Source organism: Pteropus medius, unplaced genomic scaffold (genome assembly GCF_902729225.1).
Source record: "Pteropus medius unplaced genomic scaffold, Ma_sr-lr_union100, whole genome shotgun sequence".
Taxonomy (NCBI): Eukaryota; Metazoa; Chordata; class Mammalia; order Chiroptera; family Pteropodidae; genus Pteropus; species Pteropus medius.
In genome coordinates, this window is record NW_024344432.1 from 1,216,850 (window position 1) to 1,243,138 (window position 26,289).

General features: G+C 40.8%; 1 protein-coding gene across 3 annotated transcripts in view; it reads left to right on the forward strand.

Moving 5' to 3' along the window:
* The window catches only part of PCYT1B (phosphate cytidylyltransferase 1B, choline), an 80,293-nt gene that overhangs the window by 38,812 nt on the left and 15,192 nt on the right, over nucleotides 1-26,289 (forward strand). For all 3 annotated transcript variants that reach the window (XM_039872465.1, XM_039872466.1, XM_039872467.1), the window contains exons 4-7: nucleotides 6,185-6,336; nucleotides 8,774-8,852; nucleotides 17,565-17,707; nucleotides 20,369-20,557. In XM_039872465.1, the coding sequence (XP_039728399.1) occupies nucleotides 6,185-6,336; nucleotides 8,774-8,852; nucleotides 17,565-17,707; nucleotides 20,369-20,557 (563 nt within the window). The remainder of the gene's footprint in view (nucleotides 1-6,184; nucleotides 6,337-8,773; nucleotides 8,853-17,564; nucleotides 17,708-20,368; nucleotides 20,558-26,289) is intronic.

Below are 26,289 nucleotides of genomic sequence, written 5' to 3' on the forward strand. Positions count from 1 at the left end.
AGGAGAGGAGTATGATAAAAAAAACATGTTATTCCTTCTCTAAATATTGATGTGTGTGTATCAAACTCTAGTGTTTGATTTGGGGAACAATTACATAAAATCGAATATAAAAATCAGAAATAACCTAGTTATCTTTATTAGACACCATGGTTAATATACAACTAAAAGATAATTTTTCTGGCAGTAGATATTTTAATTTTTGTCATGAGGAGGTAGAAAATAAACATTTTAGAAGATAATATGGGATAAGGATTGTCTGTAACTAGAATAAAGATTTTACGATGTGAGTTGATAAAATACATTTTTAACTTTCTTTTTAAATAGTGCATATTAAATATTTAAAAAATCATGTAAATGTTTTATCCACGTGTTTATTCCAATGTATTTTGAAAAATTTGATAACTCCAGAAAATATTCCAGTTATAGTTCTATGAAGCAGCAGTACCATCCTATACAGCTTTGGCTATTGAAGTGATTTTTGAAGTGAATAGCTTACTCTTAAATAAAAGATAAAAGGCATTTTTGTGATTCAGTATGAGTATTGAGACTAGCTAGAAAAATGCTTACCCTTAACTACCTGAAAAGGCCATTTTTAGCATTGAATATTTCTTTCCAATGCTCCCTTTGCCTTGAATTCCTGGGCCATATCCCTCAAGATCCTGGTCTTTTGACAATAGTCGGGAGAAGGAAGAGGCAAAGCTGTTAGGCAAAAATTTGCCTTATTCTGTGTTTAGTTTATAACACTCAGCTTCACCTGTAACAGAAAAGTGTGCAAGATAGAGAAAGATAGGAAGTTTTTATAGGTTCATGGTACTTCAAAGAGTCATTAAACCAGGTTTCCGTTTGGTTTGGCTGGAAATCTAAACTCTTCGCCCCTTGCGATGCAACATAGTAAGGTTTGGATGGTGCTTTTCTTTTATAAAATGGTATAAAGATGGTTTTGGACATAGAGGCTCTTTTGGGCCTATTAATGTTAGGAAAGGGTACTCTTGGAAATCGAGGATCTGGAAATTAATTCCTTTAAAGCTACCTGTGCTTGAATACCTTTTGAAAAGTGTATCCTCAGGGGTATGTGTGCCCTGGTTTGAAGACCATTGCCTTAGACTATCTTTCCTGAGTATCACAAACCAACTTAATGTCAGACAGTTCTATAATGAGGAAAGTTAGGGAGCCCCTTACATAAAGGTATTCTGTGTTGTTGGTTGAAAGGCTGGCTTTTGATATTATGTGTGTAGTTAGCAAATGAAACACAACGGTGAGTTGAAAGAACCTGCTGTATTAATTGTGGGCCCCTTTGCAAATCTGCAGGTAGATTTGTTGTAGGAATTCCCCTGGGTGGAGCAAGGGTTTAGCTCATTAAATCACTCGGGTCTGGACAAGTTCACAGACAGTTACTTGCTTGAAATAGTTGGTATTTGGCAGAAATAATTGATTCAAAGAACAGAAACTGTAATAACTGGAGGTACTACTTAAAGTCTACTTCTCGACCTTAGGCAGTAACAGACACTACAAATTGCCATGATTTTGTGCTATGATTATAATACCTGCATTTCTAGCTTTTAAGCATGTAGCCAGTAATAATTTGAAAATTCTTTTATGCAAACGTGTTTTGTTGGTATTATTTTACTTTATTTTTGTTTGTTTGTTTATTTATTTTAATGCCTACAGCACCTGGTCTTCCTAGGTGGTCTCCCATCCAAGTACTAACCAGGCCTGACCCTGCTTAGCTTCCGAGATCAGACAAGATCAGGCACGTGTTGGTGTTATTTTAGTGAATTAAAACTATGCAATTGTAAAGCTCTTTTTTCTTCATTTTAATTTTAAATATCAGTCATTTAAAAATAAGTCAAGAAATTAAAATTTATATCAGAGTTTCTTTTCCCTAAAAAAATTTGTTTAAGGGTATGAGTCACCAAATACCCACTTCTGCCTCACAGGAGGGGAATAAATAAAACGGTAAACATAATACTACTCCTACTATAGTAGACATAAATATTACTCCATAAATGTGGGTTTATGCTCTATTGTATTTTAATTGAAATTAAACAGTGCTCTAAGACTCCATTTTGCCTGACTGGTAGGAAATTCAGTTTCAGTTCTTGTTGGGCTTTCTTCAGCTCCCAGAGTCAAATAAGATTCCAAAATGTTTATATAAACCAGAGAGGGGCTTCTGTTTTCTAGCACTGTTTTTGCACTGCCTTCATCATCTAGTCCACAAAATTACGAGAAGGGAGCAGATCCACTGCACCTGTGCACGGTGAGGCACCTGTGGTCTGTGCCCAGGTGGAATCCCATTGCCCAAGTCAGCATGTCCCTCTGCCCTAGAGGCTCTGCCACTGGCCCCTCCTGCTTGTGGGCTCCTCAGACCTTTGGTCTCTTCCTTGTTTGGAGGAATGTTCTCTCTCTGTCTCCTTCCTTACAGAATCCTCTTCCCTCCGCCCCGCCAAGGATGTCTGGCTTTGGAGAAACAGTAGCCAAGAGGCCAGGTTGTCTACCAGCAACTTGAACTCCACAGCTTCTGTGAGGGAGTTTGTACCAAGAGGCTGGGCACCTACTTGGAGTGAGAGCAGTGAAAAGACAGATCCTAGAACACAAATGAATATTACCATAAATGGTCCTATGTTTCTACTACTATTAATAAATGTCAAATGTTACTGGGCATTGCTCTCTGCTCATGCAGATGGTCAGATTTAATTCTCAAAACTTAAACCGTGTTTTAAAGACAGACAACTGAGGCTTAGAGAGTTTGAATAACTCTCTCAGTAATAAGTAGCAGAGCTGGGATTAGAACCCAAATCTGTTGGGCTCCAGAATTTAACCCCTATGTTATATTTTCTCTCCTGTAGGATACTGGTAATATTGTTTTAATTTAAAAATTTTTTTCAATTACAGTTGACATCCAATATATTTGTTTCAGGTGTACAACACAGTAATTAGAAATTTATGTAACTTATGAAGTGATCACCCCAATAAGTCTAGGGGTACTGGTAATATTTTTTTCAAGCACAGTGATCTGCCAGGATAGGTTAGCTGCAGCGTGAGCTCCCTGATAGCTCAGTGAATTCATCCACAGAACACCATTGCTCAGAGTTCTCCATCTGGCTGTCAGAGTGCATTTGCCAAGACTCAAGAACAACAGTGCTGCTTTGGGCGTAATTAATGTTTAGACAATAACTGGTCAGCATGTTCAGCTGCTTCTTGAGGTCACTCCTGGGATATGAAAATAGGACCCTGTATTGGCATAAACAGGATGTTTGTTTTCTCTGTGCTCTGTTAGGAGGCCATTATCTTGATCATCAAGATGTTATACCAAATTGCTCAGGTGCCGGTTCAAAAGGCGGAGGTGGGGTGGTGGTGGTGGAATATGGCTCAGCTTAGCTTTGTGTTGTTTAAAATAGAAAATTGATGGATCTGAAATCCATTTCTGCTTAATATGATTCTTGAGGTAGTATTTTAATAAAGTCGTAAAAAGAACATTTAAAGTCTTAGATCAATTTTTAAATTGTATAGCTTGGCCCATAAATAATTCCTATTTATGGAGCGAAAAGCTAACAGTCAGTGAATCAATACATAACCTAGTCATTATGGCCCTACTCCCTGCCTACCCCTGACAGCTGGGCGTGATGGGTGATTCAAAACCAGGCTGGACTCTTTCCTCAAGATGTTCATAATACGCTTCAGGGGCTTTCGAATGTTGTATGCATTGGAATCTTCCCTGAAGCTTGTCAAAAATAGAGCTGCCTGGGCTCCACTCTAGACCCACTCACTTCAGACGGCTATAACAAGATACTACAGATGGGGGTCTGGGAAGTCCAAGATCAAGGCACTAACATGGTTTCCTGGTGAGGGCCCTCTTCCCGATTCATAGCTGGTGACTTCTTGCTGTTTTCTTATATGGTGGAGGGCGCTAGGGATCTCTCTGGAGCCTCTTTTATAAGGACCTAATCTCATTCATGAGGATTCCACTCTTGTGACCTAAGTAGCTCCTAAGGACCCACCTCTGAATATCATTACCATGGGAGTTAAGATTTTAGCATATGAATTGGGGAGGGGGGACCATTTAGACCATAGTGCCCACTGAATCAAAATCTTGGGGAGTAGGGTCTGGGTATCTTTATATTTGACAAGCTCCTTAGGCGATTCTGATATTCATCAAGGTGTTTGAGCCAGCCATGTGGTTGATGGTGTTTTAGTAACATATAAACCACTACACTGTTTTCTCTATTGTACTGTACTGTATATATGTCTATACAGCATCTCAGGAAGTATGTATAGGAGATATATAGGCATACACATATGTATCTGGACACACATCAGTGTCTTATTTGCATTTATAGTATTGAAATACGCCTGCAGATAAATATACATCTATTATTTTAAATCATAGTAAACATTTATCGAGCATCTATATGTATCAAGCAGTGTTAATTCATTCAACAGATATTTGTTAAGTGCCCTCTATGAGCCACCAGAAACTGAAATGGACAAAAGTCCCTATCCTTGGGGAGGGGATGGGGACTTCCAGTGATGGTGGAGGGAATGCAATTTAGAATAGGGTGGTTGGGGAAGACTTGAGGGAGGAGAGGGAGTAAGCATGTGGATATTTGGAGCACAACTGTTCCAGGTTTGGGGAACAAGAAATGCAAAGCCCTGATCTAAGAAGGAGAATTCTTGGTGGATTCAGGAAACAGCAAGGAGGCCAGGAGCTGGGACAAAATAGCCACAGTCAGAGAGGCAAGGAATGGGTGGAGCTGTGGATCTTTTAGGAGCCCGTAAGCCTCTGGAGGAGTTTGGCTTTTACTCTGAGAGAGATGGGAAGGGTTCTGAGCCTAGGAATGACACAGTCTGACAGGTTTTAACGGGGTCATTCTGGCCGATGAGAACAGGCTGGAGGGAGTGGGCAAGGCCAGAATCAGGAGACCAGTTAGGAGGCCACTCTGCAGTAATCCATGGGAGAGATGGTAAATGTGCCGGGAAAGGAGCAGTGAAGGTGGCGAAAAGAACGTGGCTTCCAGCTGCATGTGAAGGCAGAGCTAGCAATTTTACTGATGGATTAGATGCAGGCTGTGTGAGGGCTGCAGTAGGTTTTCCAAGGATGCCAGGCCTGGCTGCTGGCTGTACTTTACTCTGTGGCCAGATTTGGTTCTGGATGTGGGTTATGATTTGGTTCTAAGAAAATGATCATATTTTGGTTTTTAAAACAAACCTTGTACACTTAAAATTTGTAAATTTATTGTATGTACATAATACCTTAAAGAAAAAACAATTCATCCTAAGTAGTCGGGGTCTGACCCTTTGCAGCAAGCCCCTCACCAGGATACTGGCAAACAGGGACAGTACCCACGATGACAGTTCTTCTTGATGTGTAGGAAGGCTCTGGAAAACTGCCTGGGCCCACAAAAAATATATATTCTGAATAGGATAATGAATAATATTTATTGTTCCATTTATTTCAAAGCACTTTTATGTAAATCCTCAAAAAATCCTTTCTGAGGCTGATAGTGGAGGATATTATTATCCACATCTGAGGGTTTAGGAACCTGAGGTCTAGAGAGGATAAGAGACGTGGGAAGGATTAACTTTGCTAGAGCAGATCTTCTTTTATGAAGTCATTTTATGACTTTCTCCTCTCGATTGTGTGCCTGGATGTGTAGTGACTAGACCTCAATCCAGGAACAGAAGTATGTTTGTGCACACACGTACATGTGCATGCACGTGAATCACTTGGGTTACTAAGTACAACGATCTAGTAAAGGAATTGGAACTGATTGTTCAAACCTTCTATAATTCATGCCCCTTGGTTCCTCTCCTTCTCTCTCTCTTCCTTCTCCATCTCTTCATTTGATCATTTTGTTTCTGAATAGTAATTTTCACTGAAGGTTGGGCTAGGGAAATAAAAAGATATGAAAGTCACATTTGGTAGTGTGGAGAATAATTTTAATAAAAACTGCAGTGGAGAATGCAGTTGTAATTAGCACTAAAATGAAATTCTGAATTGCTAGTGGATTTCAGCTTGCTTCATTTTCCTGATCCTTTGTTCCTTTAAAAAACTGAGTTTGATTATGCCAAGCACCTAGCGAGACTAAGCTCCCTTTGTCTTGCTAAAGAAGCCATGTCTGTGCTGGGATGGCTGTGAGCAGGGCCTGGGACGCCTAACAGCATTTAATGCATTTGCCTGTTTCAGTTTGCAGTGATGACCTCACTCACAAATTCAAAGGTTTCACCGTGATGAATGAAGCAGAGAGATATGAAGCTCTCAGACACTGTCGCTATGTAGATGAAGTCATCAGAGATGCTCCATGGACACTCACGCCAGAGTTTCTGGAAAAACACAAGGTACTTATTCTTCCATGTTCTCTGAGTAGCAGAATTAGGAAGTATGGCTTGGTGGCCAATGCCCAGAAAACCCAAAGAGTCCTCCAATTTCTAAAAGAGATAACTTCAGGAATCGTCACGTGGTGTCACTTGATATAGCACCTCTCTCCTGCCCCCGTATGGGGACTTGTATCTTCTCACTCCTTCGATGCGAGCTCTGGAGCTAGACTACCCAGGTCCAAGTGCAGCCTCTATCCCTTCCTAACCTGGAGCAAAATATTGAACTCACCTGCCTAAACTGTAAAATGGGGTGATATTGATGCTTACCTCACAGGGCTGTTTTGAGGATCTAAAGAGATAATGTAAGTGAAACCCTTGGAACACTGGCTGGCCCATAGCAAGAGCTCCAAAAATGTCATCGTCATCATCACCACCATCATCATTTTTTGTGCTTATAGACTCACGGGCATCGTTTTTTATGGAACAAATGAACACATGTCTTATCCAGAAGGGCATGGGTCAGCCTTTAAGGAAAGAACTTTATGTCTATGATTTTGTGACCCTGAGACTCCTACTGATATGAGATTTTTATTAGTTGAAAACATGAGAAATTCTTTTGATCTGCATCGAATTATGTGCTTTGTATCTCCCTACAAGCCTCACATTAGGAGCTATTCTTTCCTTTTATAAGCAGTACAAAAAAATAAGATTAAGCTGTTCTAAGAGTTTTCTTTTCTATTTTTAAATTCACGATGCAGAAGAGAATAGAGAACACTGATAAATGTGCATGGGTAATAGCAGAGGAGACAATTTCCCAGCAAGAATAAAAAGAAAAAGGAAGAACTACAATATGATTTACTTCCAGCAATCACTAACACATTTTTACTAAGCATCTATTGTATATTCAACTTGTGCTAGGCATTATGGGGACTCGTGATGGTAATGATGGCTGCCACTTACTGAGTATTCAGCACGTGCCCAGCACTGTGCTAAGTGCTTTACTTGTACACAAATTGCATTCAAAATCTCATGGCTACCCTGAGAAGTTATTGTTATTGTTATTATTATACATTGGAGAGGAGGGGGGACTAAGTTTGAGTACTAAGAATAGGATTCTTAATAGTAATAACATTTACTGAATACTTCCTGTGTACCAGTTATTATTTTTAAGCACTTTTACATAATTGTATCATTTAATCCAGTGATTCTCAAATGGGGACAAGTTTGCCTCTAAGGGACATTTGGCAATGTCTGGAACATTTTTGGCTGTCACAGCTGGAGGGGTGCTACTGGCATCTAGTGGGTAAATGCCAGGGGTGCTGCTAAGCATCTTATAGTACACAGGCCAGACCCTCCCCCTAAAGAATTATCGGTTCAAAATGTCACTAGTACCGAGGTTGAGGAATCCTGATTGAATTTTTACAACCAATTTTTAACTTACATAGCTAGTAAACGGTGGGGCAGGAATCTACCCAGGCAAATTAAACTGCTACTCCAAATTACCTCTCAAGGTGCAGTGAAGCTGTGTTATAAAGGGCTTTGAAAGTTAAGCAAGATTTTACTTGATGTCGTAGGAAACAGGGAACTAATAAAGATCAGCAGGCACGAGGGTGACAAAAAGAAAATTCTGTTTAAGGAGGATCCCCCATGTGATAGAGGGGTGGCTTAGAGAGGAGAGAGTCTGCAGTGAGGAAGGTCAGATACAAGTTAGTATCAATGATCCAGGTGACAGGGTCCTGGGTTAGTGTAGTAGCAATGGAGAAGAAGCAAGGCTGATTCCAAGGGTTTGGGGCCTCGATGAACTGGGGAAATGGAGGTGCTGTTGGAAGGGGACACCTGTTTTCAAGATGAATTAAATTCCAGACAGGTGGATTTTAAAGTGACAGCATGGGGTGGTGCAAGAAAAAGGTGACTTTGGGCAAATCTGACAAGTTTTCCAGTTTCAGCAGCCTTATGTCTCAACTGAAATAGCAATATATGCCCTACCTACCTCACAAGGTGGTTGTGAAAATCAAATGAGAAAAGAGATTAAATTCATTCATCAGACTAAATTTATTTCCACAATATAAGCTATGACTTAAATGTGAGGACCTATTGCCATCAGTGGGATGGGAAATGGAGACTTGGGTTTCTCATCATAGCGAGAGTGACTAAGATCTGAAGAATGAATGAATTCTCTGAAGGACAAAGTTTAGAGGCAGAAAAACAGAACGCCGAGAAAACCTGCTGCCAGAGTTAAGAGAAAGAGGGACCAGCAAGGAGAGAAATCAATCTAGTTCCCATTATCTCATGGAAATGGAGACAGTTGGAAATACTTTTCGGTCGAGGATTCCAATCCACACTATAAACTGTTTATTTCAACTGCTTTATTACAGCTGCTTTATTTCAAAGAGGCATTTTCAAATCACAGATGTGCACATCCATCCCAATGGTGACGTCACTCTTCTCTCTCCAACAGATTGACTTTGTGGCCCATGATGACATTCCGTACTCTTCTGCTGGCTCTGATGATGTTTACAAGCACATAAAGGAAGCAGGTGAGGAGTTCTCGTGGGCTCCCTTGTCCGCTGCGGCACAATAATCAGGTTTAATGAGACATCTGCTCTGGGCCTGCAGCGTAGACATACAGGTATTGGAATTTCAGATATCTCCCAAATAGCCTCTACAAGCTTCTGTTGACATGTGCTAAATGGCACAGACACCAGTTAGGTATTTATATAGGAACTAACCTGAGCCCCAACATACTCAACCCGTTTGAGGCTTGATTAGAGTTCACCAGATGAAAATCACAAAACCCTATTATTTAAAGGGCAATCATTTTCCTCATTCACAATGAAATGTTCGGAATGAAATTACTTTATACTGTCAAGAAAGTTTCTTCCGCTAGAAGACTGGCTAAATTAACAACCTGGACTCCTTTCCTCCAAAGTCAGCCCTGCCATATGTCATCTTATCACATGATCGTAGTATCCTCAGGTATCACATGCAGAGGCAAAAAAAGAATAGTTACGTATTTGTAGAATCAGGTAAGATGTTTTCTTCCTGAAACCATCGTGGAGCCACAAACATGGTGCCGGAGCTTTGGAAGTTGTCTCATTTGTCACTAAACATTTCTGTTAAGGTCAGAGACTCGTCAGCTCCAGGGAGTTACTGGGGGCCTGGAAAGGGGTGAGTTTCCTTCTGATGCAGGTTCCCTGGAGTCAATTCCTTCATTACATTCTCTATTCCTACTTTTACGCTGCTGGAATTGCTGTTGGGGCTTTGTGACTAATCTGTGGTTTCCAGCTTCAGCCGGATTCTCGGGGCTCCTTGGTGACATTTACCTCCTCTTTTTACCCTTTCCACCCCAATTTACCCATAACTCATACATGCTTTCCTCCTCTCCTGCTTCTTGAGGAAGAAGGGTACGTTTTCTGTTCCAGGCTAACCTCTTTGTCTGAACCTACCATCTCCCTTCCCCAGAGCCTGTCTTCTTTCTCCTTCTTCCTCTCTTTGCTATCCAAGGTTCTTACTCTCCGGTCGTTTCTTCCCAGCTTGCAATCAAGTGGAAGTCTACAAAAATAAAACAAACCCAAATCTTACCTCTGCCATCCCTCTTTCCTGCTTCTCCAGCCACGTCTTTTCTCAGTCCTCCCCTTCTAGGCAACTTGCAGGCACATGTCCCTGTCATTCCTCGGCCACCTGCACTCTGACTTCTGTCCCATCCTTCCTGAGTTCTGCAATGACCTTTGAACTACCAAATCCAACGGCCTCATTTCAGTCCTCCTCTGGGCATAAAGACCATGCTGACTGATCTTTTCTCTTAGATGCTCTTGTCTGATGCTTCCAGGACACTTCTGGGATGTTCTAATTTTCCTCCGGCCTCTCTGACCACTCTTGGGTTTTGTTATCGGTTTCTCTCCCTTGGCCTTGTTCCAACTCTCCATCTCACCAGCCTGGGCTCTATGCACCACCTTCCACAGGCCCTAAGGTTCCAGCACATCCCCGTGCTTGGAACACCTTTTCTCTGAGCTTCTGTGCTTATTCCAGGCCCAGTTGAGGAACCAGCCTAGACATGCCCTCTCTCCCTGGGGCATAATTCAGTACCCCTCTTCCTCATCTTCCTCCAACACTCATTACATTAGACTTCCCTTTCAGCTCCCTTCTCATATCATCCTGATGGTTTCTCTGTGTGTATCCCTAGCTAGAATGAAATGCCACAGTCCGTGGCCATATCTCATCAATTTTTGTATCCCTAGCACAGTGCCTCCTACATCTGTAGTGAGCATGAAATGCTGTTGAACAAGAGAGTGCTTTTATGGAGTATGATAGGGAGTTAGTCTAAGATGGAAGCCTTCTGTCTGCAAGGGCTCTTCCCAACACACGTGGAATGGAGCGATTTAGATAATTTGGGCACACACTTCTATCATGTGGAACTTTTCATATTTTTTTAGATGTAGGGGTAATATTTTGGTCTGAATTAATGGACCTTTGCATCCAATTTGTTTACTTTCCACTGGTATATTGGCTCTGAGTCCCTCACACACCCCTTTATTGAAGGAGATGCTGACCACAAAATCACAGACATACCCCAGAGATACTGCAGGTTTGCTTCCAGACCTCCAAATAGAGTACAGTACTTCAAATCGTCATAGCCTCACAGGCGAGCAAAATCTCAGTGAGAGATATAAGGGTTTGCCATTTGACTTGTTTCAAAAATGACTATGATCTGCATGAAAAATCTTTAAAATTGTATCTATGAATTTGCATTTCTTGCTCTATTTATAACAAGCAAGTGAATATAAATCACAAATTGTAGGTGCTCTTTTGGACAAATATATGATGGAAAAATTGTCTCTGCTATACACTCACTATCCAATATTTGTTATTTTCCTGAGCTGAGATTTTTAGTCAATGTCACAGAGTTTAAAACAATCACCTAAGAATTAAAATAGTAATTGCTGGGATTTTTTAAATACCCTGCCTCACCAGATTATATCCATTTGGATTACTTAAAAAGACAGATGGGGAAAAGGTAATTACTTCTATCCTCTTATAGGGTCAGATGGCTTTTCTGACCCTAAAAATGGAGACGTTTGAGATGGAGGGGCAGTTATAGTAACCTGAATTACTCAGCTTCTCCATCCCTCTCCTTCATCAGACCACCTTCCTTAAACCTCCCATCAGCCTGTTGCTGCATGATAATCTTAGAGCAAGGAAGAGTGAGGAAGGGAGCAGCTGGAATTGGTATTTTAGGTAAAGGTAGATGCAGAAGTAGATTTTTAATGGCTTGTTTTGTTGTTGGTGTTGTTTTTTGCTATTTTACTTTCTACCATACATTTCATCTATAGGCACTGTAAGTACATCCATACATACCTTCCTACATACATTGAACGATTATCTGGCACGGTACAGATACACTAGTGAATTATCATATGCTTTACTTAGGGACTTCAAGAAGTCTAATACACCCCACATTATACTTGAGCTGCCTCCATTGCTGACATCTGCCATCAGAGTTATGTTCTCCCATTACTGGAGCCTACTGGAACTCAACCCATGTTGGTCCCACCATCCCTCACCCTTAGCCTGCTGTCACTATCATATTTTCCTGGCACTCATTGACCTTCAGACTTTTGAGATAGCATGGGCACCTAAAGGTGACTAACCTAGTCTCCTATCCCTTCCTTGGCTTCACTGTCAGCTTTTCGTAGGATTGATTCTTGTACATCTCCTGTGATGGGGAGTTCCCTACCTCTGCAGCCCATTCCATCTTTGGATAGTTTTGATTCTCATGAGTTAACCCATGAATCCTCTGAGTGCATCCCTAAGCCAGGGATTATTGGAGGGCAAATGGAATGCAAATTTGAATAATACATAGCCCTACTCTTGAGAGAGAGCATAGACAGACACAAATAATTATACAAAAATATTATAAGCCTGTGATGGGGCATATACAACAGTCTGGGGAGGCATGTCCAATAGTGGGAGTGTATGAAGAAATGTAGCATATTTGGAGAAAATCAGCAATGTTTATGTAGCATAAGGTGTGTAGAGGGGAGAGCAGAGATGGAGACTGATGGGACAGGATTGTTAAGTCTTAATTCTGTATGTCACATAGAGCCAGATACCATCCTGAGGTAGGAGAATGCCATGAGGAGGTCTTTTGTGGGGTAAGGACCAATTGGGTATGGGTATGAAAGTAATTTCTGTAACTGAACTTACTTAGGAACCCCCATTTCCAGGAAAAAAAATATGCTTGACATTTGAAGTAATTCAGACTCTTCTAGATTTGCCCCTAGATTATGTGGAGTCAACTTTTGGCCTTTTTCTCCTGGGGTAATCTATGTTTTTGGGACCTATGTATTGGTCTATCATGGATTGGGATCCTAGTTCTTGCTGAGCTTTCATTTTGGGGTATCAAGATACACTCAGCCATCACCTATGGCTACCAGATTCCAATTGCAACCCTTTTAACACTCAGCCACCTCCTCCATCTGTTCCCCATCTGCCTTCCCCTTTGGCCTGTCCTTGCCATAGCCTCTGCTGTAGGATTCCCTTAACCATACTACAGGTGAGCCACCCAGCAGTCATACTGGTCTTAAATCTCAGCTACTTTCAGTGTTCCTAGAGAGTGTCCCTGGGAACTTGTCTTCCATAGTCTACTGGAGGGCAGTGGAAGCATGGGCAATGAGAGGGAGGCATGTCCGGCCCTGACTTGCCTATCATGAAAAACACTCTGCTGAGCATCCCCACATTGGCACGGAGCCTCTGTGTGACCATTTCCTCCCAAAGTTACTGGAGGTAAACAGGGTGCCAGCCCCTCTGCTCTGGGCTTTCTCAGGGGATCACTTCAGACTTGCAAAGCTGCTGAGAAGCATGTTGGGGAAGGGGAGAAACTGGCTGATGCATCACTTACATTGAGGTGGGTTATGGCGTGAGGTGATAATTACCTTTTAAGTTTTTGTAAGATCTGAACTGTAAGCCAGCTACTCCTCCTCTAAAATTACCATGAAAGACCTAGTAGAGACCAGTGCTTGTCGAATGGAAATGTGGATTCAGTGGGCCTGGTGGGACCTAAGATCTCCATTTCTGATGAGCTCCCAGGTTGTTGGATGCTGCAAGTCCACACATCTGAGAGTAGCGAGAATCTAGACCAGAGATTCTGCTTCACCCAGGGCTACCTCTGGGGTTGATTGAATCAGCATTTCCTTGAGTGGTAGTTCCTCAGCTACATTGTAGAGTAGGAACAAGCATTTGGTGGTGGTTCTATTTATCAGCGAGTGACCTCTATTGAGCTAAGAAAAAGTTGCATTTCTAGTTTTAGGGAGTAAAACTTCAAGTCCAGTTCTTTAGATAAATGTAGGAACAGGTCCAGCATTTTTCTAACTCTAAGCAATCTAGTGCCCTATTGTTGCATAAGAAATTACTCCCATAATTAGTGACTTAAAAGAGCCACTTTATTTTGCTCATGATTTTTGTGGAGCGGAATGTCAGCAAGGACTTGGCTGGGTGGTTCTTGCTTGGGGTCTCTTGAACAGTTGTCAGATGTTGGCTGGGGCTGCAGCCATCTGAAGACCCAACTGGGCTGGAGGTCTCAGATGGGGCATTGATGTGGCTGGCAGCAAATGTTGGCTGTTCACGGGGAGCTCAGTTGGACTTGACACTGAAGTGCCTATATGTGCTCTTCTGCATTGTGTGGGCTTCTCGCAGCATGGCGGCTGAGTTCCAAGAGTGTACGTACTAAGAGGAGGTATTCGCAGGGCTAGCGATCTTGACAGAAGCTGCGAGGCTTCTTTTGACCTAGCATTGGAAGTTACCCAGCCTGACTTATACCACATTCGATTTGTTACAAGCAAATCACTAAGGCCAGCCCAGATTCCAGGGGATGGGAACTGTGCCCATCTTTAACTCACCACAATTCTCATCTCCAAATTGAATGGTCAGGTGGCATTTTAATTGCCCTGGGAGCACAAGCATAAGACTGTGTGACTTTTCATATGTACAGGGACCCTTTCTTGGGACCCTTTCTTGTGAACCATTGATCCGCTCTGCTGAGTCCTCACCAAGGGAGAGCCACAGCAGAGATGTGTTTGAGGCCCAGGTAGAAGAGGCCACAGTATTCATTGTGAGAGAAAGATGCTCAGAAATAGCCTAAGCATCCACATTTGGTTTTTATACTCTAATTGAGGTGTATTTTGAAAGTCAGAAATCACTTCAAATGAAGCCAGAGATATCAAGAGCATGAATTAAACTTTACGGCACTCTGCTATGCTTGTCAGAGCTACATATCAAAATCTTCCAGCAACGCTGGATGAAAAGATGGAGCTTAAATGAAGTAGACTATAAGGTCCACATTACTCATCATCATTCTAATATTGCCTACTACTGTTGAAAGTTTCCTTCATTAACATGTGCTTTGCTGCTGCTTAAAATAGCTCCATAACCAAATGCCGCAATTCTGAAAAGCATGATAAAAAAGGTTCTCTGATCATGCTCATTACTGAATATTTTTAGCAGAGCAATAATTAGGATGTAGAGGAAGCCGGGTGCTTCATTATGTCAGCAGAGGGCTTGGCTTCTTTCAGAGACCTACCTCCCAACCAGCCAAAGCAAATCTCTCCCAACCCCAACTTTTAGTTACTTAGCCACAGAGACCTCATCCTGTGGCTTTAAAGAAAGGGTGAGCTCATGTCACCAGTGTCTAAGTGACTTGCTAAAATCCATTAGTAGTTGGAGGATCTTCTTAACATTTCAGTAGGCAGGGGTGAGAGTGAAATATGTCTACTGAAAAACGGGACACACTCCTTTCCAGAAAGTTCCCTGTTGCTCCCCACAAGGTGAGGCTGTTATTTCACGACCCCTTGGCTTAGGACCACTTAGCATTCTCCACCCACCAAAGCACCCTGCACAGCTGGTGCTCTTTATATCCATGCATTTAGATGTTTTCATCCTCTGCCTACCATATGGTTTTCTGTGTTTTCGTTCACTTTATTAGAAAATGATATAAGAAGTTTTTGGTTTAATAGCAAACCCCAACTCTGTTCTCTGAACCACAGAATATTAGAAACTGGATGCTTAATGTCTAACATCAGCAGTCCCACCCTGCTGCTGACACTGGGGTTGTGCAGATGATATCAAAAGAAAGCTCGAAAGGGACACCTTAGTAGGGGCCAGAATACTGAAAAATTCACTCATGTCAGTAGAATCAGAGAAAACTGGATTTGGAAAGACACTTAGAGATCAATATCCATCCAGTCATTCATTCAACAAATATTCTTATAGTGCCTGCTTGTCACCCAGTGCTGAGAATATAGAAGAGACAGGAGCAGTTCCTTCCTTCACATAGCTTATAGTCAAGTGGAAAAGGCAGTTACTGACCAAGTTGTTTTATAAAGACCTTGAAATATTTGAAGGAAAAGAGCAGTTGAACCATGGGAGGGAATAACAAGTAGAAAGACTCAGTCTGGGGGTGGACAAATTTCCTCGAGGAAGTGATACTTAAGGTAAAACCCAATAGATGATGAAGGATTAACCAGGTATAGAGAGTGTTTGCAGCAGAGCGAGGGGAGAGGAGTCAGCCCTTTCAGGACTCTGAAGTCCAGTGTGGCTGGGCCAACTCAGGGTCAGGCTGTTGCCCATCTCCATAGAGTACAATGACAATGGTGCCCCCTGTAGCTGTGTTGCTTGGGGGCTTGGCTTAGGGAGTGAAGGAGGAAGGGAGGAGAAGAGGGTCTGAGATGAGACTGGAGAGAAGCACAGGGAAGAGATGATGCAGGCTGATGCAGAGCCAAGTTAAGGGTTTGAATCCAAATACAGAAGAAAGTAGAAATCCAATGAAGGCTGTTGGACAGGCATCTGACTTGCATTTTGAAAGACTATTCTATGGATCTTGCTATGTGAAGAATGGATTGAGAGGACAAAACGACAATGTTGCTGGAAACTAGTTTTGAATAAGATGGTATTAGATTAGTTTAGATGGCGAATGGAGAAAAGTGGTAAATTGGAGAGACATTTAGGAAGTAGATTGGTGATTGGAAGGAAATTGGGTGTAGGGAATGAAGGAGAGGGAAGTGGCTTGGATGAGCCCATGGTCACCTTGTCCAGCCACCTCATTTCTCAGCTTTGGAGACTGAGGTTGAATAACTTGCCTTCTGAGCTTTGAGAGACTTTCCAAGTCTACAAACCAAGATCCCAGCACTGTTGTCTCCAGGCTCTATCCATCATGTTGTCTCATGCCTGATGTCTCTGAGTAGCCATAATCATACTGGGTAGAAAGATCTCAGTTGCCAACATGGCATTTCAGTTGACAACAGAAGTATAAGCATAAACCAGATTCTGCTCTTTGATAACATTTGTGACCTCTTTTTAGCCCTGTCTGATATATATACCCAAATACATCTGAGGACTTTCAGGAGGTTCTAATAGAACTTGGCATCCTCTATGCTTATTTTTACTCAGTCCCACATATTCTAGATGAAAGGTCCTTTGATTGATAAAATCACCATCCAGAGTAGAAAACTCTTAGGAAGATAAAATCATCTGACACTCCACAGGCATGTCTTTAGATCAGAGACAACAAAAATAGTACACTTTTTCTTCTTTTTCTTTGGTATAAGGTGACACAGACTTCCTTGGGGAAGAAAGGGAGTTGCTGTGATCTGACTAATTCATTGACTCAATTGTTATTCTCTATTCACTTACTCATTTAATTTGCATTTACTGAGCACCTTCCATGTGCTAGACACAAGTGTACTGAGCTGGGTGCTAGGGAAGCAAAGATAGTCAAGGCATAATCTATGCTTTCAGAACGTTCCCCTTCTACAAGGAGACAGATGTTTAAAATACTTTTATTAATGGAAGATGAGTTTATGTCGTAAATGTTGTGGATTCTGCCTCGTGGTGTCAGAAAAGATTTCCCAGAGGCATAACCTTGAAGCTGAATGCTGCCGGATGAGGAAGAATGTTGTCGCCCATGTGGGCAGGGAAGGGGGATCTAAGGCAGAAAGAAAGGGTTGGGAAAATGCTAGGATCCAGGTGAATGCATGGTGAATCTAGGGAACAGATCCAGGATGACAGTAAACACAGTACTGCAGGGAGGGAACATTCAAAACTGATCCTGAAAGAGATCAGCTGGGGCCAGATATGAAAGCCTTACTGAGACACCTAGGATATGCAACTTTGTCCCAGAAAAGGAGGGCCATTAAAAAAAATGGGTCAACCAAATCATCATAGTTTTTCTCTTTATCTCCTCTTTCCTACTTGAACAGGAATGTTTGTTCCAACGCAGAGAACAGAAGGCATCTCAACATCAGACATCATCACCAGAATTGTCCGAGACTATGATGTTTATGCCCGACGTAACCTCCAGAGAGGGTACACAGCCAAGGAACTGAATGTCAGCTTTATAAATGTAAGTGTACCACCCCATACCCTTTGATGATCACCACATAACACCACTGCCACCATTTATTGAACATTTACTATATGCCAGTGTTCTCGATGTTTTACATTTATCATCTCATTCAATCCATATAACAACCCAATGTTGTATTATTATCCCCACTTTATAGCTGGGGAAACCAGTGTCCAAAGGAGTAACATAAGTTAACCAAGGCACACAGGTATGAGCTTCGCATTTTATAAAGGAGCCGCCATACTTCCCTCCCCTCACTCCAACCTCCCTTCCTTTGAGCTCTCCGACCTGGGCGAAGGGTTTCTGGGAGATCTGCCATCGTGAAAGGCAAGAGTTGTCTTCTGCTCAAAAGGAAAGAGGACAGCGGTGATAAAAAAAAAAGCTAAACCTAGAGAAAATGCTTTCTTGTTCTAACATTTTTAAAATTTTCATCTTATCAAGGCCTTACAGATGCTCATTAGATATCTTAACAGCTGTTTTTTATTGTCCAGAGAAATTACAGCTGCTTAAATAAAGCCTAAAGTTTTTGGCTCCCTTTAGTATTTCTGCTGTATTGTTCCCACAGAGCTTCTGTTAGTTTAATAATAGAGCAACCGTTAAAACAATCTTTAAAACAAGCAAAACAAGCTGTTAAAGCAGAGGGCGCCCCAGTTGCTGGAGGTGATCTTAGTGAGTCTGGACAACTATATTTGCCTGGACTCTGAGGAGCTGATGTAGTTGATTAAAACAAGCACTCTCCATCCATACAGAATTTCAACCCCCCGAAATAGATACTGTATTTTCGAAGATGGATTTTTTTTTTTTATTTTTTACAAAACTAGATGCTTATAATTATGTGCAGCCATAATTGTCCAGCAGCTTACACAAATCTGTCACTGGTACCTTCACAATAAGGAGGGGCTCATTAATCGTAAATCAGTGGTTAGTTTTCCTCATGAGGCAGGGGTTGTTGGGAGGCCAGGTTCTGTGGCTTCGTATTAGCTGGGCGACAAAATGGAAAATGTTGGGTTCCAGTGGCACCACTGTAAGTGGCTGAAAAGAATTCAGTCAAAGTGATTATTTGGTATCTTATAAAGAATAAAGCCCTGGTTATGTCAGTACATTAAACTGTTTTTTTAAACTGAATTCAGTCAACTGTCCAAGCATGTTGAACCATTTCCAAAAGTTGCTCACTCTCTTTAAGCAGCCTTTGGATAAGCCACTTAGCTCAGGGAACCATGTAGTCACCATAGATGCACTCATGGCCTTTCTGTGACAACAAATCTGGCTGCGGCCCAGAGATGAAATCAAATGTGTCGGATGGGCATGTAGGTGAATCACTCAGAGGTGGCAAGAAACTGACGAGGGTCCATCACCCTAGTCCAGGTCCCTTCATTTGGAAATAAGGAAAGCTGAGCTCAGAGAGGGAACCTGACCAAGGTTCCCCAAGCAAGGTAGAGGTAGAGGCAGCAGCAGCCTCCCAGCCTCTTGACTCCCAGCCCAGTGCTCATTCTACTACTCTGTGCTGCCCCTGAGAGCTGTATATAATAATCATATATATAGTTGAGTGGCAGCACATATAGCTCGCACCCCACCCTGAAACTTCAGTAAGTTTTGGAAGGTCTAAATCAGGGAATCCTGACCCAGTTTTGCAATATTCCAGGTACCTCAAAAAATTCTGAAATATGAACTTCAGTCCTATGTAGTGAAAAAAATGGTAAACCTTATTACCACTTTAGGAAAAATGTATCATGATTTAATGGAAGGGAACACCCTTTGTCTCGTTATTTTCATGGTTTTGATACCACTCTCAGGTAACACAATTAAATGTCTGTGCTGCTTAATAGTAATGAAACAGACAACACACACTGAGCTTTTACTAAATGCCAGGCTTTGTGGCAAGCATGTTTAATGCATTGTCTTATCTAATTATTAACAGCAATCCTATAAGGTAGAGATGATAAATATACCCATTTTACAGATAAGGAAACTGAGGTGTCCTTAGGTGATACGTGAATTGCCCAACATATGATGCCTTCCAGGCATATAGGTATACCACTGCTGCATGAAGACTATAAGAAGAACAAAATCCCAGTCCAGAGAAGCTATCAGAACTAAACCTTTCTTGATCACCAAGGAAATCAATACAGTTCAATTAGTTTAATGGAAAATATCATTACAATGAAACTTTTCATATAACACATGGGTTCTAAGGCCCGTCCAGTAGCCCGCTCATTTCAGCCATTATTGGTTTTAACAATGTCCCAGTAAAATGGAGGACTCGAGCAATGTGAGTGGCCATTCTATGTACAATTCATACTTTTGTCTAAGTCCCAAAAGAATTGAGGGGGTGTATTTGCCAAATATCTACCCATAATGAAGAGCAAATATATTTTTTTGTTGTTATGTAAGTGAATTCAACTCAGACATTTACAGGAAAGAGAATATTAAAACCACTTCTAGTTCACTCTACATATCCAGGTAGACTGATGACAAATGACTTCTTACAAGAGATGTGCCTTCCCATCAATCCAGCCCTTGGGAAATAGCAACAGCCTGACTCTTCAGGTTAAGAACAAACACAAGTTGAAATTCAACATAACAATTAGTGTGAATGATTGATCTCTCTCGTGCCCTCTTGGATAAATTCATTTTTTTTCTCCTTTAATTTTTGACCAGGAGAAGAAGTACCGCTTCCAAAACCAAGTAGACAAGATGAAGGAAAAGGTCAAGAATGTGGAAGAAAGATCAAAAGAATTTGTTAACAGAGTGGAAGAAAAGAGTCATGATCTAATTCAAAAATGGGAAGAGAAGTCAAGGGAATTCATTGGCAACTTCCTAGAACTGTTTGGGCCAGATGGAGCATGGGTATGTAATTACTTCATTTGATCCTCCATTGACGAGTATTTTCAGTTTATCCTCCTTTTCACGTGACCACTCAAGGAAGTCCCTTATCTCAAGTCCAATATGTGGCCCGTACCTTGGGCATCCACCTGAGTGACTTGAAGTTCATTTCACTTCCTTATTTAGTTCCTGCTCTTTACCCTTCAATATGGCACCCAGTAGCACCCAAAGCCAGCTCTGGTGTCTGTTTCTATATCTTACCCAGAGCTTGAAGCCATTTGGTAATTGTTGAATGTCTATTACTGCAGAGGCTGGTTTCATAGCTCATCCCAGGCTTTTAACTGGCGATGATGCAAAGCTTGAGGGTAAGGGTAAAGTGAGTCAGTGGCATCATGGAACTTATGTTGTAAGTCAAGGCTCAGGGGAGGAGGATGCGAAAGAAATGTAGCTGCCTTGGTCAGCTTTTATTGTCAGGAACTCTCCTCTTTCACTGATTGGAAGAGCAAAAAAAAGATAGGGTTTCGTCCTGCATCTGTGCCCATCATGCCCCATTTTTCTTTTGTTTTTCCATGGGATGTATATATACACTGGTGCAAAAGCCTTAGGGACTGAGGCCATAATCTGAATCTTAAAACAGAGAGGAAATGTCGAGGATCTCCTGCCTCAATTCTACAGATAATTCTGAGTGAAAACTATGGGAAGGGAAACAAATTCTGGAAACCGCCTTGTATTCCATTGGTATTTCTATTGTGCATGTATCTCTAAATAACCAGTATTGTCAGCAGAGTTAATGAGGTTCCCATGAAAGAGATACTTTTACAGCTAACTTTCCTTTTAAAACAAAAAGAAACGATTCCATTTGACTTCCCTGATTTTAAGTAGCCTAGATTTCCTATTATGACATGAGAAGTCTCTAACAAAATCCACTTCGGCTTAATTATTTTATTGATGGGTTGTCACTGCTGCCTCTCTGCTCATTTGAGCTGGTTCATTATAGGATTATCTAAAAGTAAAACACTCAATTAGTAATGAAAAAAGAACGTTTGAGAAGTTGGAAGAGATGCTTTGCTTAAAGTGATTATGGAGGTGGATATGTTAGGCCAACCATATCCTATTGGCTGAATCTGAGAGGGGTAGAGGATTTGCAGGGGGCTCCCTGTTGACTTCTAGAAAGAGCTGGCAAGAGTAGAGGAGTAATGGGCTGAATTCCTTCTCATTTTCCCCTGGCCTGTTAAAATTTTCACTCAGGTCAATTTAATTCATGGGACATTTATTAATGTCCTTGTCTGTGCATAGTACTAGGGAAGAACATGAAGTACAGACCCTGTTCTCTGGTATTCCATGTTCTCTATAAGATAAAGTCTGAAATTTCCCATTAATCTAGTGTATACTTCAACAATTCACATTTTCACAACTAATTTTCAGGCTCTGAAGAAATAGCTAGTGTTTTTTATTTTTTTATTATGAAACTATGTAGGTGTTCATTTGCTTACAGGGATTCAGAAATATGTCTCTACTGAGAAGCCCTGGTATTATAACTCGGGGGAGTGGATGTTTCTCCATATGGAGTGTGTAAAGGCAGGGAAGGAATATAATTTCATAGAAACTCTGTAGACCCTAGTCATTTCAGGCTCCCGGTAAAGGTGAAATATTAGCTGGAATTGTTCTAGGGGAGTCTGGTGACAGCGAGCTGAGGTGATTTTTAAGAAATGAAATCCAGCTTAGAGACTGGAGGTTTTTCTTTTTAAAACTTGCTATTAGTGTCAAAACTGTTATTAACATTAATTTACTGTATCAGCCAGACTTAGACATTACTTTTTTTCTGTTGACATTAAATGTACAGAAATAGTTACGAGGATGTTAAACGCCAAGATAAGTAATTTGCTTTTCATGAATATGCTATTATTATAATAATTCTTTATTTGTGGATTTGGGACTGGAACTCATTTCTTAAAATAGAGGATCTACCTTATCTGCAAATACAGTACAAATAACTGAAACTTGGAAAGACACAAAATAGAAGAATTTAATGTAGAAAATTTGGCACAACAGGATTGGTAGGCAGCATAGTATGTAGGTTATAGTAGGTACTCTATTACATGTTTCTGGATTGAATGCATGGAGTGATGGATGTGTCATAAAGACCTATTAATGGAATCTTCCAGTATCTGCAAAGCAAATGGTGAGGCCATATAGAGATCAATACACACGCACGCACGCGTACACACACACACATACACACATATAGATGCTGGATATATGGTGCCGGATACAGGGCTTGGTTACAACTTGGTATTTGGTAGATCGAATTTATTAGGCAGACTTGGTTTGCTTGGCCCTCAACAATGTTTTAACATTTCTTTTAGGGAGGGTACAAGCTTTCTAGTTTGTAGCGTCCACACCATTCCCCAGCATTCTTCCCTGCCACCCCCTCTAACCTGACTTGCACATTGATGCTACCTCCCTGGCCCCAGAGAATGTTTGTTATTTCCCTGTGGTATAGAGTCTTTAAGTCTCCTCAGGTGACCTCATGTGTGATATCAAAACTATGATATAAAATCCAAACGCTTACATTCTGAGTGGAAAGTGGTGGTGGTAGCAGCCATGATGATGATGATGTTACTGTCTGGAAGTTCTATGTAGCAGGTTAAATTCTTTTCCAAAGTCCTTTCATGTCTACTATACCCATTTTAACCACACAAGAAAGTAGTCTTGTGTTATAAAGAAACAAAGGCCTAGAAAAATTATGAAACTTTCCTATGGTCTCACAGGAGTTTGGAGGGACTGGGATAGAACCTTGGGCTCAGCCTCTTACTCCCAGCTAGCAACGTGTCGTCCCTCATGATAGGAATGTCCACGGGATGCGGTCACTTTGCTTTACTTCGGGGTGTGGCATTGTGGAGAAACTGAGGTTTTCCAAAACTTTTCAAAGGCTTTGTGACAAAGCCAGATGCCAAAGTGGCACTTTAGGCAAGGTCATCTACATTCAGGAGAGGTACTGTCGGCTTACTCCCTAAGCAAGCAAAAACCATGGTGTCCATGGTTGTATTAGTTATCTATTAGTATGTAACAAATTACCCCCAAACTTAGTGACTTAAAAACAACAAACATTATCTCACAGTTTGTGAAGGTCAGAAATCAGGAAGCAGCTTAACTGGATAGTGATGACTTGGGGTCTCTCATGAAGTTTCAGTCAAGATGTCAGCTGGAGCTGCAGTCGTCGATGGCTGGAGGATCCTCTTCCACAGTCACTGAGGTTGACTGGATACCTCAGTTTCACAGCACGTGGGCCTTTCCATGCAGCTGCCCATGTGTCCTTATGACATGACAGCTTTCTTCCCCCAGAGTGAGCAAGCGATAAAGAGAGTCTAAGACAAAAGCTAGTCTTTAAATTTTTGAAATTTTTCAGTTACAGTTGACATACATTATATTAGTTTCAGGTGTACAACATGGTGATCAGATGTTTACATAACTTCTGAAGTGATCACCTCGATAAGTCTAGTACCATAGTTATGACAATATTATTGACTATATTCTATATACTGTACTCTATATCCCCATTCTATATACTGTACTCTATATCCCCGTGACTATTTTTATAACAGGCAATTTGTACTTGTTAGTCCTTTCACCTTTTTCACCCATCCCCCAGACCCCCTCCCACCTTGCGGTGATCAAATTATTCTCTGAATCTATACGTTTGTCTTATTTTGTTTTTTAGATCACTTAGAAAGCTAATATGAAGGTTAAAAGACAAAAGTAGTAAAAACTATAACTACAGGAACAGTTAAGGGATACGCAAGATAAAAAGATGTAAAAGGTGACATCAGAACAAAGTGTCTGGGGTGAGGAGAGTAAAAATGTGGAGCTTTAAAATGTATTCAGATATAAAGGGGAAAAATGAGCTTGAGATCATAGATACAGATAACAGATTGGTGGTTGCCAGATGCAGGGTGTAGAGAGGTGAATAAAATGGATGAAGGCGGTCAAAAGGTATAAACTTTCAGTTAAAAAATAAATAAGCCTTGGGGATGTAATGTATAGCATCATGACTAGATTTAATACTGTATTACTGTACAGTACATTACTGTATTACCATAATATACATGCTATACATTATATATTTGAAAGTTGCTAAGAGACTAGATCTTAAAAGTTGTATCATACAAAATTTTGTAATTGTGTATGGTGACAGATGTTAGTCTTGTGGTGATCATTTTGCAATATATACAAATACCAGATCATTATGTTGTACAACTGAAACTTACATGTCAATCATACCTGAATTAAAAAAATAAATGTGAGCATAGACTTTTTTCTCTGTTATTTACTCCTGTGTCCTTAAAGCTTATATTAATGGCAGAACCATACATAGTGTGCTATCACTAAATTTTTGAAAGAATGAGTCTTTGGTCAACTTTCAGATTTTCCATGCCAGGAAAACCCTCCATAGTACTTTGTAATAGACGAAATGTATCTTTTCCGCTTCTATCATGGAAATACCCTATACCGTGCTAACAAAAGAAAAAATCTCATGTGTATATACACACATGTGCACACATATACAATGGGATATTATTTATATCTACCGCATTTTGTTTATCCATTCACCCGCTGGTGGACATTTGGATTGTTTTCACCTTTTGGCTATTGTGAATAATGCTGATGTAAACAGATGTACAAATAACCGTTTAAGTCCCTGCTTTCAATTATTTTGGGTGGATACACAAAAGTGGAATTGCTAAATCATATGGTAATTGTAAGTTTTTTGAGGAACTGCCATACTGTTTTTCACAGTTGCTGCACCATTTTATATTCTCACCACATTGCACAAGAGTCCTCATTTCTCTACATCCTCTCTAGTACTTCTTTTTTATGTTTTTATAATAGCCATCCTAATGGCACTGCTAATTTTTAAGGCTGTTTTGATTTGGAGAAAAGAAATATAAAATTCAGTTTGTAGATATGAGTTAGATTTCCCACTTGAGTCTTTTTGACAGTGGTTTCAAAATTTGTCTTCCAACAAACACACAAGTAAAACACGAACAAACATGAAAAGCTTCTTATGAAAGTAGCTAGTTAGAGAGAGTTGGTCATGAGAAAGGGCTCACTTCCTGGCCGGGTAGCTCTGAGCAAATTCCTTGGCCTCTCAGCCATCTCCTAGGGTTGTTGTGAGGATTGAATTATTTCATACATAAATTTGAAGCCCTTTCAGTGCCTGGCAGGCACGTGTCAGGCACTGTGTAAGCAGTAGTTGTTTATTGATCTGGCCACAACCGAAACTCTCCTTGAGTTCCATTGTTTATCAGGGGTCCAAACCAGATGTAACTAGGATATTTTTCATTTCTTTTTGGGCAGATATGCCAGAATATATTTGAAATAATGAAACCTTTAAAGACATTTGTCATGACATTTACTGCCTCCAGAGATGTTAAAACTTCTTAAAAGGGAAAACTTTGTAGGAGGGGAAAATGATTACTTTCATATGGACATGACTATAAATGGGATTATTCTTGGGAGAAAACTTTATAAATGGAAACCTCTTAATACAATAAAAGACTGAATTTAAATACCTTTTCTCCTTGAAAATGCCAAACCAGAACTAGGGTCTTCATTATTTGTTGTATTTCTAAAGTGCTTTTCTTCCCAGGAAGCTCATTACAAACTGTCTCCTGACCTGATTCAATTCAGCTGCTTCACAGGGGAAATCACCCTTCAAAATGCACCAGTAACAGATCAGAGAGCTTGCAAATCGA